Source organism: Cyclopterus lumpus, chromosome 8 (genome assembly GCF_009769545.1).
Source record: "Cyclopterus lumpus isolate fCycLum1 chromosome 8, fCycLum1.pri, whole genome shotgun sequence".
Classification (NCBI taxonomy): Eukaryota; Metazoa; Chordata; class Actinopteri; order Perciformes; family Cyclopteridae; genus Cyclopterus; species Cyclopterus lumpus.
In genome coordinates, this window is record NC_046973.1 from 17,711,921 (window position 1) to 17,727,887 (window position 15,967).

At 44.6% G+C, this 15,967-nt stretch overlaps 3 protein-coding genes and 1 long non-coding RNA gene across 7 annotated transcripts; 2 read left to right on the plus strand and 2 right to left on the minus strand.

The window, feature by feature from the left end:
- Positions 1 to 7: 7 nt before the first annotated feature.
- dcaf7 (ddb1 and cul4 associated factor 7) lies at positions 8 to 3,543 on the minus strand. The gene is made up of 7 exons (XM_034539868.1): positions 3,161 to 3,543; positions 2,658 to 2,816; positions 2,206 to 2,317; positions 1,989 to 2,107; positions 1,682 to 1,891; positions 1,365 to 1,482; positions 8 to 1,156 (listed from the first exon to the last, which is right to left on the minus strand). Exons 1-7 carry the CDS (start codon positions 3,296 to 3,298, stop codon positions 984 to 986), a joined length of 1,029 nt encoding a protein of 342 aa, XP_034395759.1. The 5' UTR covers positions 3,299 to 3,543; the 3' UTR covers positions 8 to 983.
- A 747-nt stretch (positions 3,544 to 4,290) lies between these two features.
- On the minus strand, positions 4,291 to 10,137 carry LOC117735325. Of its 2 annotated transcripts, none has more exons than XR_004609877.1 (3): positions 10,026 to 10,137; positions 6,842 to 7,116; positions 4,291 to 6,663 (listed from the first exon to the last, which is right to left on the minus strand). It is a non-coding gene; the product is annotated as an uncharacterized LOC117735325 (long non-coding RNA). The 2 variants fall into 2 exon arrangements; XR_004609876.1 differs by lacking the exon at positions 10,026 to 10,137 and adding an exon at positions 7,385 to 8,076.
- angptl6 (angiopoietin-like 6) lies at positions 5,957 to 10,631 on the plus strand. Of its 3 annotated transcripts, XM_034539866.1 has the most exons (8): positions 6,126 to 6,142; positions 6,203 to 6,269; positions 6,758 to 7,254; positions 7,329 to 7,466; positions 7,558 to 7,768; positions 8,989 to 9,182; positions 10,061 to 10,331; positions 10,421 to 10,631. In XM_034539866.1, the coding sequence occupies exons 3-8, from the start codon at positions 6,784 to 6,786 to the stop codon at positions 10,603 to 10,605; spliced, it is 1,470 nt and encodes a 489-aa protein (XP_034395757.1). In that variant the 5' UTR covers positions 6,126 to 6,142; positions 6,203 to 6,269; positions 6,758 to 6,783; the 3' UTR covers positions 10,606 to 10,631. The 3 variants fall into 3 exon arrangements, with proteins under 3 accessions (XP_034395756.1, XP_034395757.1, XP_034395755.1); XM_034539865.1 differs by having other exon boundaries at positions 5,957 to 6,269; XM_034539864.1 differs by lacking the exons at positions 6,126 to 6,142; positions 6,203 to 6,269 and having other exon boundaries at positions 6,539 to 7,254.
- A 288-nt stretch (positions 10,632 to 10,919) lies between these two features.
- Positions 10,920 to 15,888, plus strand: icam5 (intercellular adhesion molecule 5). Its single transcript, XM_034539859.1, has 10 exons — positions 10,920 to 11,292; positions 12,171 to 12,440; positions 12,534 to 12,860; positions 12,962 to 13,261; positions 13,388 to 13,636; positions 13,790 to 14,116; positions 14,208 to 14,444; positions 14,541 to 14,762; positions 14,876 to 15,142; positions 15,310 to 15,888. The coding sequence occupies exons 1-10, from the start codon at positions 11,226 to 11,228 to the stop codon at positions 15,495 to 15,497; spliced, it is 2,454 nt and encodes an 817-aa protein (XP_034395750.1). The 5' UTR covers positions 10,920 to 11,225; the 3' UTR covers positions 15,498 to 15,888.
- The last annotated feature ends 79 nt before the right edge of the window (positions 15,889 to 15,967 follow it).

A 15,967-nucleotide genomic window follows, 5' to 3' on the forward strand; every position in this document is an offset into this window, starting at 1 on the left:
ATCATGATTGTTCCTGGGACACGGAGGAATACAATTTATTAGAGCAAATTCAATAATAAACTTCATGAAAAAGCTACAACATGAACACTTGTCTTACCAACATCTCTAGTTGATATATTTATATGTATGTACATTGTTGCCTTGTAATGGCATGCTACAAGGACATGAGCCTTTAATTACTGGGAAACAACAACAAGAGAGGCAGACTCAGCCAGGAAGTTGTTTCACGCTCCTCCCATCTTCACAACTCTAAAAACACAAAAGAAAATGCAGCTTTCAAAAGCACAAAACAAATAAAGAAGAGAATAAGTGGGGAGTTCATAAGGGGGGGGCGGGGGCGACACTGCTCCGGGAGGTTCCGAGTGATGCTGGACGTGGAGGCCTCACAGCGTCACCAGCCAAACTAAAACGCATCATATGAGGACAGAATACAAATCCCTCTCAGGTTATCTGACAATTTATAAAACTGGACAAACACCCGTTTGAAAAAACTCTTACAGGGACCATCGTAGACTGACCTTTGAAATCATCAATAACATGGTATGAGTCCACAAGAAGGCTCCCACATATTCCCAGAGAGGTCATCTTCAGCAGTTTGTTTCAACCTTTACAACTCAAAAAGATGAGGCACCCGACATCTAAACCCTAGTCTCACAACTGGCTGAAATGACACCAAGAGGTATAAAAATAAATCGGATTTTCATACACAGCCGCTCGGATTTTCAAAGCTTCTGAACCCTGCCGTGTGAGCAAAATAAATAAGAGCTTCATACGTTTAATAGAAGGACAACCGAGTAGAGACATGGGACAGAATGTAAACTGGGTTATCGTGGGGTTGGTGTGCGACACTCCAAACACGCTCAGAAAGTTCACTCGCAACCTCATCCTTGTCTTGAAAGCAGTGGGAAGAAGACTAATAAAAAACCAAGTCCGAAATCTGAAACAAGAAGGAGTTTCTCTTCTTCACACAGGTGTTCGTGGTTTTAGACACGCAGGATCTCCAAGCAGTTGTTGTAGCAGATGGCGATCCAGTCCGGCTGCGTGGACGCCCACTGCACGTTGTTGATCTCCCCTTCAGAAGTGTAGGCCAGGATGGGATCCTCAATGGCTCGTGGCATCTGCTGGATGTCCCAGATCAGAGCCTGGTGGTCGTCGGCTAAGGAAACAAGACACGCAAAGAGGACATTAAAAGAGTTATTTCAGGCTGAATGCAGCCGATTACAGATAAAGTTAGGCCTTAAGGTCCTTTATCTTCGAAGAAATGCAACGTTTTGGTTGTCAATCAAAAAAAGGCAGAGGTGAATGATGAGTTTAACGTGGTCTTTTCCCCCTTATTATATCCCACAATCCACAGGGGCCTTTACCTGCAGTGCAGATGTGACATGACGAGTGGGGGGCCCAGGCGATGCCGTTGACACAAGCGCGATGGTTGTTCAGCCGAGCCACTGGGGTGCAAGGCACACGCACATCCAGGATGACCACCTATCAAATAGAGTAGCGATGTCAAACATTGGTTAAGCGTCAAGAAACTAATATTTCATGCCAGACAGAAAAGAAGAAAAAAACAAAAACAATAAAAGAAAAAGCTTCTTTGGCTAATCAATGTGTTTCAATTTCAACGCAGAACCGTTGGAGAGAAACATGGCTACCGACAGGCTGAGAGAATCTACAGCAGACTGACCTCCATGCCGTCCATGGCCATTGTAGCCAAGTAGTTGGGGTCCTGCTTGTTCCAGCAAAGGCGGAGCAGCGGGTGGTGCTGGGGGTCTTCATAGATGATGGTACTGTGCTCCAGGTGCCGGAGGTCAAACATGCGGACGGACCCATCGGCCCCCACAGAGGCAAACATGTCTCTGCCGCCTCCTGCTCGGCTGAACGCGATGTCATACACCTGCACAGACACAAGAGGACATTGATTGAAATATTATTCGAGGCCGTGTACACACCGGGCTTCATTTTACCGCACAGACACCCACACACACACACACCTCTTTGTCATGAGCAATCAGCTGGGTCTTCACATGCCCAGACACCAGATTGACACGTCCCAACACCTGGCCGGTCTCCAACCCCCAGATGGTGCAGGTGGTGTCAATGCTCGAAGTACCTGCAGGACGGACCGACATCTTCACTTTTCCAAATGAAAGAGCCACAAAGACCAATTCGATATCCCGCCATATACACACCGTAGCGTGGATTCCTTACCCAGCAGATTGGGATCGACTTCGTTCCAGTCAAAGGACGTGAGGGGAGCACAGAAGTCAGAGTTCTTGTTGTTGTTCAGCAAACATTCGAGGCGCGTTTCTGTTTCGCCGACCTGCGCGACAAATCCAAAAGAATTTGGCAGTGAGGACACTTCTCAAAACAACCGCTTGGTCCATGTCGCTGTGAGCCATTCACAAACGGATGCCACCACCACCCCATAAAGACAGCTGAGGAGGATTCACAATTGACAGATACAGACATCTTTTGGAAGTGAAGTCATAAACTATTATAGTCCACATTGCTAAGACAGTTATGAAAGTGGTTCACTGATGTATGTTCGATGTTATATGGGCTTATACTTAAAATAAATATATACAAGTATGGAGTTTTTGTTCATTTGGACTTTTTCCATGGAACTTGATTAGCATACGTAAACAATAGATCCACTCTACCCTCCAAATGCGCAGGTAGTCCCCGCTGGTGGCCAGCAGGTCCGGGTACACCCCCTTGGTGTCCGGGATCCACATGATCTTGGTCGTGGGGTAAGGGTGGTCGAACGTGTTCCTGCACAAGAACTCCGAGCTCTCCTCTTCCAGACCCACCAGCTGGACCTGAGCAGGACGCGAACACACGGGAGCGGCTGAACGACTGCTGACATGACAGCGAGGGTTACGCACACACGGAGCACCCGCCGCGCACACTGTGCGTTACTGCGGGATGGAGCTATGGCAGACACACACACACACACACACACACGTCCCCGTATGTTGCTGTGGAAGAACAACAACAACAACAACAACAACAACAACAACAACAACAACACAAAGGTTGTGATTGCATGCCGTGCTGCTGCGCAGCGACCCGACCCGACCCGACCCCCTCCCTCCCTCCCTCCCTCCTAGCTTTCCGCGTTAGCCCGCTGACGTTAAGCTGACGGATGGCCGTAGCTACGCACCTTGTTGTTGTACTCCTCCACGAAGCTCCCGAGCGCCAGGCGGAAGCGTTTGTCCGGGCGGACGCTCCAGCTCATCGCGTACACCGTCCATGGCGCCTCGTATTTGTAGATTTCTTTCCTTTTGCCGTGAAGCGACATCCTCCCCGAACCGCGGCTGTTGTTGTTAAGCTAACAGCGCTAGCGAAATAAGTCGCGGTGCGAGCCAGCGGCCACACTTCACGATGTCAGCCGGCGTGGTGGCGACGACCATCGGATTAAATCGGCCTGGTTTCGGGGCCAGATCTCTCACCGCTTTACTTAACAAAGAGTAGCATTTCTTGTCATGACCTAAAGCGCCGTCAAGTCCGACACAACCCGTGTGACTTCCGGTTTTTATTTTCAAAACAAAAGATGGTCTTATTACGCCTAGTTTAAGAACGTGATTGCCAGCTGATTTTTGTGACTGACAGCTGATTTTAGGATGTACAAAAAAAAGCTTGAATAGAGTGGATCTGTTTATAATTTTGTGAACCGATTCATTTGTTCCAACGCTTTTGTTTAGAATTGTTGATCCATCTATAATCCAACATCCATCCAAAGATCTTCCGATCCTTATTTCGACAGAGTCCAGTTGATCAGCACCAAACAAACAAATATTATCAATGTGACGATCTATTCTGTTTTTGTGATTGCTTCAGTGTGTTTACTTTATTGTGAAATATATTTTACGGAAAGTTTTAACGTTGCAGTTACCTGCATTGTTGCATTGTGACCGCTAGATGAACTCAGACACCTTCGTCTCCAAGTCCACGCCTCAGGTCAAACTTTGCGACAGTCAGTGAACATCGTCACATTACTACAAAAACACAAATACAACAACAATATATAAAATACAATACAAGGACGCAGGTACAATCACTGCAGTTAAAAAGTCACGTGTGGTTTAAAACGTCATACACACACTTGTTACAGTGTGCGAGCCAATTGTTAAGGAGCTGCACCCCAGCTTTCACTCCTCGAAACAAAGCTGAACAGACCTGTGTACAGATTATTATAATATTACATCATACAAAGAAGAGATCAAAAAAGAGACATGAATAGCGAACTAAATAAACGAGGAGATGGACATGGAAATAAACAAGCAGAGAAAGAAAACAATAATACACAAAAGGCTAATACTGAGGAGGCTATATTTATATATGTAGGACTATAGTTTTTGGACATATATAACTAATAAATCAGGACCAATATCATAATTATATTATAAATTGCTGCAATATGACAACACAAAAACATTATTCTACAAGATAAACATTAACCTCTAATAAAGTGTGGCAGTTTGAATTGTTGTTGTTGTCCCGTTAATTAAGAGGGAAAAGTCTGTTTCTTCATTCTTGAATAAAGATGATAAAGATGGCAACAGAGAGCCGAAAGACAACTGTAACACAAAACTAAAACATTTGTATTATTTCATAGAACAGGAGCAGTTTAAAATGCAAGGTGCAATTAACTGAGCTGGCGGCAAGCAACACCAGCAGCTGCTGTGAAACCACAAAGAAGAATATAATTTCAAGGTGTCACACTTCCACCCCATCATTGAAGGCTCTGTGACAGGTCTGCAGTTGTGTCAGTAGCAGATATTACAGGAGGACAACTGCTGCAATATCAAAGATATTATTTCAACGTGTTTACTGTCAGCACTGCTGGCCACAGAGAATGGTGTAACCACGGCTTCACATGCAAATACCAAACAGTTGTGAGAGCTTTTTAAAGGTTTTTAAAGGTCAAAAATCTGTCCCCACCCAAAAACCTGATGATTCTTCTTATATTACAGATTGGGTGTGGCCGTCAGTCCAAACACACAACATGTAATGCATCAACTAGTCTACAGTCTCTGTGGGTTAAACGTTGCATGCCTTTCTGTATATCTTACTTGTATTACTCCAATAAATGAAAGTTGAAACAGAAATTGCGAGCTTGTGCCAACTTGTCTGAGTCTCCATTAAAGATCAAGCTGACGCTGCTGCAGTTTGATGAATACATTAGAATTTGACCTACCTATAAGCACAATTACATATGATATGATACATACATATGATCATAATATATGTAATAATGGATTAAAGTACTAAAACCCCCTCAATCAGCTGTGACTTTAAAATGCTGCGTTTGTATCAGCAATAATATTATGACATCCTTTCTAATACAAAACACTCAAAGGAGTCCAAATAAATACTTAAAGCACTTTTTTGCTGTATTTTTACTGAACTAAACTTCAATGCAGGAGTTTTATGTGTTGGCAAGGGGACACAGCAGAATATTAGTTCCTATTAATCTGTAGCTGATGTACTATTGTTTGCTATGTGTCTATTTCTCAGCCAACCCAGCTGTCTGTTTTAAAAGGTTTAGTCAAATTAAGTAAGAAGATTGTCCGTCACAGCTTAGATCAAACCCGTACTTAGGGATGTCAGAAGAGCCTATGACTATTCTATGAATCCAACCAAAGATATTTCAGTGATGAGGTGAACGTATATACTGTACTATAGCTGAAACGACGAGTCGATTAATTGATTAGTTCAACAACATCATTGCGTCATTGTTCACGAACAAAAATAATACAGTTTCTAGCTTTTCAAATATGAGAGTATGATGCTTTTCTTTCTCCTGTTTGATGGGTTTTGGACTGTTGGTCGGACAAAACAAGGCGAGGACGCAAAAACCATCAATGACCAGAACCACAAGTTGCATTTGAATAGCACACCGGTTCAGCTCCTCCTGGGATAGAGTCTGTGGCTACAGTAGGTTGACGGCATAGGGAGGAGACATCCAGCTAAACAGCAGGTACTGGGAGGCGGCGTCATTCGGATGCTTTGTAATTAGTTGTCTCCCTCTTCACAGATCCTGACACAGAACCTCCGGAGAAGTAGTGGCAGCTTAGCATGCTTACGAAACGTGGATTCAACATCAACATTCACGGAGGACCACTGACGACCTTTTCACTTGGAAGAAGCCTTCCTGATCCTTGAACATGTGATTTAAAAAAAAAAAAAAGAAGAAGATATAGCCTTTATTTGACATCTGTGCAACCTGTGAGCTGCATCTACACACTGAACACTTCTCAGCTGCTGCGGTAAGTCAATGTATAGTCCACTTCAATGGAGACCTACATCTACTAGTTATGGCATGTAAAGTTGCACGTATTAGCTTATTAAATAATGATATAATCCAGAAATGGTTGTACAAAATGTGGGATCGGTGAGGAAGTTCGAGAGGAGATTATTGTGTCAGCTGCCGATATCGACCTATTGTGATTCATGTGTTTATGGTGTTGACCGTGGTTGTTGTGCCTGGATGTGGAGCGAGCTCCTCTGTTGACCGTGAGATGGAAGTGTGTTGACTCCAGCTGGTCCATGTTGACTGTTGTCCTTCTCGTGTTGACCTGCTAATAAATTCCAGCAAAGGGGGAAATGTGTGTATCCGAGGAAACATCTGGTGCACAGTCGAGACCCACAACCCACTGTTTCCTGTGAACACAACGTGTACGTCTTGGTGTCAGTTGTTATTCATGTGCTGTTACCGCAGGGGTAACTCTGACCATGTCCTCTCCTCCGCTCCCAGGTCATCCTCAGAAGCTTAACACATTCATGGAGAAGACACTGACAATAGGTCTGACTCTTTTCTTAACGCTCTGTGTGGACATACCAGGAGCTGGAGGACGGAGCGACGGGGCCCATGGCGACGACGCGCAGAAACGTCCATCGCGATCTTCCGATACCAAAGGAGGCCGTTGCTCCTACACTTTCATCGTCCCGCAACAAAAACTGACAGGCGCGCTGTGTTTGAACACGCAGTCGGCTTCTGCCAACCAGTCGGAGGTGGCAGCGCTGCGAGCGGAGCTCAGGCGGCAGCAGGAGCAGCTGGAGAAGCTCCACGGCCATCTGGAGCAGGACGGGTCCCTTGTCATGGAGGTCAGAGCCCTGCGCAAAGAGAGTAACGCCATGAATTCTCGCATTGCCCAACTCTATGCCCAGCTGCTACATGAAGTCATTCAGAAGAAGGACCAGGCTTTGGAGCAGCGAAGGGTGGAGAGCATCCTGTTAAATGCGACGACGCAGGTGAGCAGAGCGCTGCAACATCTGCATCTTATCCCCATCGCTATCGAACTCATCACCGTGATGCAACATGTCAGGCGCTGCAGGTGTCCAGTAACTACAGGGAGCTGGAGAAGAAATATGGAGCCCTCACCTCGATGATCAGCTCCCAGAACCAGTTTATAGCTCGTCTGGAGAAGCGGTGCCTGTGCAGGGACTCCACACAGGCCTCTCTGGTAGGGAACCAACTGTGGTCCGCATGTTGCACATGTATATATAGACGGGTTTAACACGGGAACTGAGAGCGGTGTGTTGTTTTTGTGTTAGTCTGGACAGGTGACGACTGAACCACCAAAAAGCCAGTCTAATGTGCATCCTAACTACAGCTCCGACGCCAGGGAAGCGGCCAATGATGTTCAAAGGGACCAAAGTGCTCTTCCACCACAGCAGGAACAAGCTGTTGTTTCCCTCCCCACCACCACCGCCAACTCTACTACAGATCATCCATTCATTAGTTTCCCTGTCACAAAGACTCCAGGTACATCAATGCAAAGTGTGTCTTTATAGCAGGAGTGCTGGGTTAGACTTGAACCTATGTGTATAAGCGTATATCAATCTCCTGACAGAGTTATTTAGCTGCTCCGATAAGCAGAAGCTGGAGGAGTCAGTGACCTGCTGGTAGGAGCCCTATCTCTCTGGGAATTCCTAAACAATGTCAAAATCCAGCCACCAGCTCTTCTCAGAACAGAGAGGACTTTATAATGAAGACCCCCCACCCCCCCTCCCCTTGAACTACAGCATTTGTTGGAGCTTTAAACTACACAGATGCTGTATACAACTGGGATGTTTGAGATGACAAAGTGTGCGTGACTCAACTCTTGCTAAAAGGTCTGATGAAAGGCTGTGCGTTGCCTCATCTTGTCAGGGATGACCATTAGTCATTCTGTGTGGGAGTTTCCTCCATGTATACATTATGTTCCTCGTCTCTCTGGGACACAAGACACTCGACATGTGTTTATGTGTGTGTGTGTGTGTGTGTGGGGGGGTGGGGGGGTGGGTGGGGGGGGGGGATTCTTCATCTCAAAGATAAGCTGGTGTTGCTGTGTATCTGGGACACAAACTGAATTCCGAAATCATCTCCAACCTGACAGCCTTTGTGATTTCCTCAATTGCCACCACTGAGTTTAAGCCTGCGTGTGTAAAAACAACAAGTGTGGCATATAATTAAGTCCTTTTCAAAGATTCGCTATGAAAACATTTACAAGTCGATAAGATCCAATATGTCTTGGTTTTGACTCTTTGGTTCCTACTGGAGCTATTGATAAATGAATACCTTACAGCGGGGGTTTCCAAAGTCTGAGGCTGTGGGCCTCCCCTCAGACAAAGCTTATACTTGCCTAATTCCTAGATGCCTATGGGATCATTATTATGTTATTTGATCCCATAGAGATCAACAATTGAGCCAAGATAGCCTGATATTGCCGATCGAAGGCATCTAATAGATACATTCTCCGAAACTCCTGTATCTCGGGAACTATCTATTTAACCCAATCACACATTCAGACTATTCTGTGTTCATATTTAATGTCATATTTCTTCACATTCATTCACTCCTCTGAAACTCTGAAAAGCCTTATAGGAAAGCATTTTTAAACGTTATTATAATACTACAGCATGTATCTGTACATAGCATGTGTTGTTATGGCTCCTTCTCCCTCACTTGGTTGCGTACGCTCTTCCCCTCTCTCTCTCTCTCAGGGCCGTGGCGAGACTGCCAGCATGTGCAGGAATCAGGTGAGACCACCAGCGGGATCTACCTGCTCCGTCCACAGAGTGCCAACCGCCTCCTGCAGGCCTGGTGTGAGCAGAGTCGGGCTCAGGGAGGGTGGACGGTGATCCAAAGGAGACAGGATGGGTCGGTCAACTTCTTCCGGACATGGGAGCAGTATAAGGTGGTTCTGAGTTTAACGTGTCAGCATGCTGATATTTGAGAATCGGCACGGAACAACTGAAGTTACAACTGAGGCTGATGGGAATGTCATTCGTTTTGGTCATAAACCAAAGTATCGTGTGACATTTTGGCCTGATGATGGCGCTATTTTGAAACTCCGGATCACCAATGTTATTGAAATTCTTCCCGAAGGGGATATATATAGATTAGATTAGGTATACTTTATTCATCCCTAGGGCGACATTTCTTTGTTGCAGCAGGAAGCATGTTTACAATATATACAATCAAATCAAATCAATATAATAATAAATATAAATATATTATACAAATAAATACAAATGTGTCATTGCCAAATCCTTGGCAATTCATGCGATAGTTGTTGAGATATTTCCGAAAAAGCCAAAATAGTCACATGATCACGGAAGTCTTTGGTATTCATCCTCGGGAGACAATGAATATTAGTGAATATTTTTTCTTTTCTCCAATCCATCCAGTTAATATTCAAATGCATACTCAGACTCAATATAATGACATTATTTTTCTTTCATTTCTTTCTTTCTTTCTTTTTTCTTTTGTTGTCTCTCTTATGCATTTTTAGTTTTATGTTTATAATGTTGTAAAAATGTAACATATTATATAGGTGGAGGCTTCAAATAAGCCCAGTTGGCTTTTTTTTTAATCTCTTCCTGCACTGTGATATTCATTTATCTCTGTTGTGATTTTACTGTTTGAATTGTGAAATTAAATAAATTTAAAAAGTGATATATTTCCCCGAAAAACTGAAAACGTGGAACCTGCTGCACTGGAGTCAGGTGGAAAAGAATAATACGGGATGAATACTTACCCCTCTGACTTAACCTGTGTGTTGGTGTGTTACAGCAAGGCTTTGGGAACCTAGACGGAGAGTATTGGCTGGGCCTGGAACACCTCTACTGGCTCACTAAACAGGCCCAATATAAGCTGCGGGTGGCTCTGGAAGACTGGCAGGGCCGGCAGGTGTTTGCAGAGTATGACAGCTTCCGCCTCGAACCGGAGAGCGATTGGTACAGACTGCGGTTAGGACAGTACCACGGCACTGCAGGGGATTCCCTCTCATGGCACAACAATAAGGCCTTCACCACTCTGGATCGAGACAAGGACAGCTACACGGGTCTGCTCTCCCTCTGGTCCTGGTTGTTAGCTCTCTGTTGGCCTTTTTCTGTTAATAAGCATGTCCCTCTGTTGTGTGTGTGTCCCCAGGTAACTGCGCTCACTACCAAAAGGGAGGCTGGTGGTACCACATGTGTGCCCACTCCAATCTGAACGGTGTGTGGTACCGGGGTGGACACTATCGCAGCCGCTACCAGGACGGGGTGTACTGGGCAGAGTTCCACGGAGGGTCGTACTCTCTCAAACGTGTTTCCATGATGATCAAACCCACATAGCGAGTCCTAACCGTGGGTGTGTTGGCTGATGCAGACAGATGTAGAGGGCCTTAACGAATATGTTGCAGCGTTATCCCTGTACAGTGCTGAGCCGTTGTGTCTTTTTCACGAATACCGTCGCTACGTGTTGATGAGAGGCCAGTCACCGTCGTGTGTGTACACTGTGAATCATGTTCTGTGTTGACGTGTGTGTTCCGTTTTGCAATTTCCTGCCGAAATTGGATGTTTTCCAATTTTCAATGTACTTTTAAATAAAAAAAATGATGCCCAATTATTTTCTGAATGTTTTTTTTTCACTCGATGAGTGGAAAAGATGAAAAAGGGAATGATGCACACGATCCCTCAGTGTAGAGAGGAAGAAGAGCATTACACCTTTAACTGTGGTTTCGGTGACATAGTTTTTTTTGCAGGCAGTTTCCTGTACACCAGGGCGTTGCATTTCCCCATGTATACTTTCTTTTTCATCACCCGGAGCACTTGCCACTGTCAGCAGCAGGTCGTCACCATCAGGGCCGGCTCTGGATTCCCAGGGTTCATCTTCTCCAGGTACTGAAGCTGAACATCTCCTGGACCATCCTGAAACACACCTCACTTCTTCCATCCACCTCCTTCCTTCCCGCATGCTCACAGCTAGCATGCTGCCTCTCAGGATGTTGGGTCTCCTCATGCTCCTGTCTGCCCTGTGTGGTGAGTGATACTGACTCTTCGCAGGAGCAGTGTGTGGGTCTTAAATGTGACACTTTATATCATGTGTTATGAAACAATGTGTAAAAACTGTGGCAGCTTCACGCGTGCTTATAGTTTCAATAACTCCACGCCCTACCAGTGATGGTGACGGGTAAAACAAAGGGAAACATGTGTACTAGTTACACTTTCTCCCTTTCTAGTATCTAACTTGTTAATTCCATAAGTTTAACCAATTGAAGTAATTATTTTAAGTTTTTTTTTTGTTGTGCAATTATATTTTATACAATAATGTATATCCTTTTGATGAGGTGCTGTTAAGGATAATCTAAAGTCAAGAAAAATGTAAAATGCCTTCGAATTTCAAAAAGATAAATTAAGATAAACAGATTTTAAAAGTGTGACTCCTTTAAATGTAAGTAGAACTCTGATGAATGAAGTAACTGAGGGATTATATTGTTTGTGGTAAAAACTTCCTCTATAATGTCTGTGACAGTTGACTTGTGGATGTGGTGGGTGGAGTCCATTTTGAAATAAAGAGTATTCGAACAATTTAGCAGGTAGTCCTGGCAGCATGGGATGGTTTTCAGACAGTATATTAAAACCCACAAACAAGTAGCCTATTTTACTATCCCACCGCTTTAAATTATAAACCTTTATCATAATCTTTACGCATTACTATCATTCGATCATACTTATTTGTTAATGTTTATTAAGACCGACTTATCTCTCCATCATGACGTGTGTATATGAATGCAGCGCTGTAATTATTTTGTATATTGTTTGCTAGAATTCAGCCTCTTACAGTTCCTTGGCCTCCAGAGTGCAGCAAAGTCCACTTTTAAAGTCCAATAAAAGCGTTCCAAATTGTCCATCGACAGATGCAGACAGTAGCTGCCCCACTGAGCTCATCCTGGATCCACCTGAGGTTCTGGCAGAATATGGGAAGTCAGTGATGGTCAACTGTACCAATGAAGAAGATATTTATGATGGGATATACTGGAAGGTTGGAGACAAAGACTCTCCAGTAGAATTTGTTAATAGTGTGTCCCAGTCACTGCCACTGTTAGACTGGAATGTAACGGCACAGTGCAAAATAAAGCTGAATAGCACTCATGAATGCAGCAAAGACCTTGAAATCACTTTATACAGTAAGTCTAATTCAACATGTAAAGTACCTAATGGAAAGGAGAAGAAAAAAAACGAGCAAAAACAATAATCTATTTAAAATGTGGTTTTGATAGAGAATCCAGAGGCAGTCAACCTGTTTCCTACAAAGCACGTAGCTGCGGTGGAAGGGAAACCGTACGAGCTGCAGTGCGACGTCGACGAAGTTGCTCCTGTTCAACACCTGATTGTGAGGTGGTACAGAGGCAACGAGACCATCAAGACCGACTATTCCACACAACCAAACGCCACCAAAAGAATCGCGAGCGAGTCCTTCACCCTGGCAGCCAACTTCAGCCGAGGGGAAAACGGAACTCGGTTTAGATGTGAGGCTCGGCTGGACTTTGGGCAACGTGGATCACGACCTCCTGTTATTTCAAACGCGCACACCGTTTCTGTGCACTGTGAGTAAACTCTGTTGTCTCCAGATAAAACAGTATGACGCCTTTCGTCAAGGTTGTTCTCAATATTTGAATGACTAAAAAGCCTTTGTTCCCCTCTGCAGATGCGCCTGAGCTCAAGAACAAAACAGAAGATGTCTCTGTGAATGAGGGCGATTACATCACTCTGGACTGTGGAGCTGAGGGGTATCCTGCTCCTGCCTTTAATTGGTCACGTGATGGGGTGAATTTACTGGAGACCACCAATGATCTTAACGTCACGCTAGCAACCAGCGCAATTTACGACTGCACGGCTACCAATTATCTGGGAAACGTGACGAAGCAAATCCATGTCCATGCGAAAAAAACAAACATAATGGAAGCCCCTGCAGCCATGACCACCCCGGAGCCGTCAACATCAAGAAGTATTCCCCTTTACATTAGCTTACACATGGAATATGTGGAATGTGCATCATTAATATCTGTGTTGATCCCCTTATTGTGCACTGAAATGAAGCTCTGATTGAATATGCATACTTTTTTAATGGCAGGTTGCCCCCTGGTATTGACGCCTGCTAAAATCGCGGTGAGATTTGGAGATCCAGCCTCAGTTAACTGCAGCACATCAGCCACAGAGTTTTTACAAATCGGCTGGGAGGCTATATCTGGGGGCATGACGTCTAAAGAGGCTGTGGTCACCTGGACAGTTGAAAAAGTGAAGGACTGGGACACAAAACCTTTGTGCTACATCGATGTGAACGATGGCCAATGTTCCATCATTCTAGACATCACTCTTTATAGTGAGTATAAGTACCTCAACATGATACGATGTCTGTAAGAGATGATTCTTTAGAATTCTTCGAAAAGCAAAGTAAATATGGGAAAATATATTTCTCGTCCAATGTGATTGCAATTTTTCTGGAATATCGTTACGTATTTGCACATATTTGCAGAGACTCCGGACAGCGTGTCGGTTTCTGCGTCGGATCGAGGGCCGATGGTGGAGGGCACAGAGTACCGGCTGCAATGTGACATCACCAACGTGGCTCCCGTGCAGAAGCTCAAACTGACGTGGTACCGCGGCGGGGAAACTGTGCACACGCAGATGTTTAACGACACCAGAAAGACCCCGGGAAATGTGTCCTCTACCTTGAGAGTCACACCGGCGAGAGATCACAACGGAGTCCTCTTCAGATGCGAAGCTGAGCTGCGCCTCGGACTAAATGGATCAGAGCGTGTCCCTAATGTGACCTCATCTTCTTACATGGCCGTTGTGCACTGTGAGTTGTCCCACTTATCTATTTATTCATGGTCTTTTTTTTTTACACACCCCACTAATATTAATGATTCATTTCTGATGTTTAATTGTAGATAAACCCCTGGTCAAATCTTGCCCAGTCAGTTACGCTGGTGTGGAGCACGAGTTCAGCATTGACAGATTGTCCTGTGAAGCTGATGGGAACCCTCCACCCACAATTCAGTGGTACCACGAGGAAGAACTGATCAATGCATCGAAGCCCCTCACCAGGACTCAATCGGGAGAGTACACAGCGAAAATCACAAATAGCCTTGGCTCGAGCAACTTCTCTGTCCTTATCTCAATCGAATGTGAGTGAATCAGACCCGCTTGATCGTATACAAAGTTCACGTTTCCTGTTTTTTCGTCATTCATTCTGAAAAGTATCTTTGATACAATGTTCACAGATGGCCCTTCATTTACCTGTGCTGCCCACCCTGAGGTCAAAGAGGACGATACTTTCCAGTGTGAAGCAGATGGAATTCCCAAGCCTGTGGTCACCTGGTTTAAGAGAGGACAAGAGGTGGCTGCCCCGCGGCGTTGGACAAAGAGTGACCATGGAACATATTCACTTCAGGCCGCCAACAAACATGGACAAGCCACTCACGAGCTGCATGTTGTTGTTTTGTGTACGTTTTATATTTTCGGAAACGCCCCCCCCCAAAAAAGTGTCGACAGTGAATATAAGGGGATTCGGGATGATGCCATTTCGTCTTCTCAGTTGTCACCCATCTCTCCACAGATGCCCCTGTGTTCGGCGGAAGTTACAGTGCGGAGGTGGATGTGATCTTGGGGAAGAATGTGACTTTTAACTGCGTCGCTGATGGCCACCCTCCACCTGAGATCAAGTGGAGCTACAGTTCGGAAGTGAATGTGACAGAGGCCACTAAGGGGCGCCAGAAGAGTATCAGTGTCACTAGAGCCACGTCCACCGATGCTGGCGTTTACATCTGTGATGCCACAAATAAAGTTGGGGTTTCGAGAAGGACTGTCACACTGGTGGTGAAAGGTACCATTACTGACTATGTGCAGAACACTTGTGAAAATATATATAGTGAAGTACTGATCGAGCCATACATAATTAAACACAGACATGTATGGCACTGAGAAGTGACTTTAAATTCATGCTTTTTCTTCTTCTTCTTCTTCTTCTTCTTCTTCTTGTTTGTCTTACAGATAGGCCTAAACAAAAGGCAATGATGACCATTTGGTGGGTGTTGATTGTATTGGCCATCCTCCTCATCCTCATCCTCATCATCTTTTGCTACCGCTGGAAAAAACAAGGACAATATACTTTTATCCCAGAAGAAGCCAACAACTGTGGTTCAGGTATCCCGTTGACTCCTCAGGCTAACGGGGTGTGAGTTCAGCACATAACTGCATACAACTTGCTGAATCAATCAGCCTGGAGAATGAACACTTGACCAGATCATTGTCCTTCGTCCTGCATGACCAGAATGACATGCACATATTGTATTTACATTTTAACTTTGGCACGATACGCTTTTAGGTTCACATCAACAAAGACTGATGTAAAAACAACTAATTAGGAGCAGCAGTTTTCATTTATAGCACTAGCTTTTTATTTTATTTCTTTATAGGCCTACAGTTACAGAGTAGCCTGTGTTAATGTGTGGCATGTGTATTTGGAAACTGTAGGCCTACTAATAATCATGTTTGCATTGTAGTCCTCTTGAAATGTCGGTCCCATTTAAGTAACTACCATTGTACAAATAATAAAGAGCATGAGACAGGTGTGACTGCCATGAATGATTTTAGAAAGAACATTGTAAAAGTCCTAATTTGAGATATCTAACTCAGGTAATTAAGTCAG

What these genes read in the sequence shown, in the direction of transcription:
- icam5 (XM_034539859.1), top strand. Translation starts at nt 11,226, where the DNA reads ATGCTCACAGCTAGCATGCTGCCTCTCAGGATGTTGGGTCTCCTCATG. An exon ending in GCTCCTGTCTGCCCTGTGTG is followed by an intron (nt 11,293 to 12,170) that starts GTGAGTGATACT and finishes GTCCATCGACAG; the next exon opens with ATGCAGACAGTAGCTGCCCC. An exon ending in TTACATGGCCGTTGTGCACT is followed by an intron (nt 14,117 to 14,207) that starts GTGAGTTGTCCC and finishes GTTTAATTGTAG; the next exon opens with ATAAACCCCTGGTCAAATCT.
- dcaf7 (XM_034539868.1), bottom strand. Translation starts at nt 3,298, where the DNA reads ATGTCGCTTCACGGCAAAAGGAAAGAAATCTACAAATACGAGGCGCCA. An exon ending in TGGAGGAGTACAACAACAAG is followed by an intron (nt 2,817 to 3,160) that starts GTGCGTAGCTAC and finishes CGTCCTGCTCAG; the next exon opens with GTCCAGCTGGTGGGTCTGGA. An exon ending in TGGCCATGGACGGCATGGAG is followed by an intron (nt 1,483 to 1,681) that starts GTCAGTCTGCTG and finishes TCTATTTGATAG; the next exon opens with GTGGTCATCCTGGATGTGCG.
- angptl6 (XM_034539864.1), top strand. Translation starts at nt 6,736, where the DNA reads ATGTCCTCTCCTCCGCTCCCAGGTCATCCTCAGAAGCTTAACACATTC. An exon ending in TGTTAAATGCGACGACGCAG is followed by an intron (nt 7,255 to 7,328) that starts GTGAGCAGAGCG and finishes GCAACATGTCAG; the next exon opens with GCGCTGCAGGTGTCCAGTAA. An exon ending in GGACATGGGAGCAGTATAAG is followed by an intron (nt 9,183 to 10,060) that starts GTGGTTCTGAGT and finishes GGTGTGTTACAG; the next exon opens with CAAGGCTTTGGGAACCTAGA.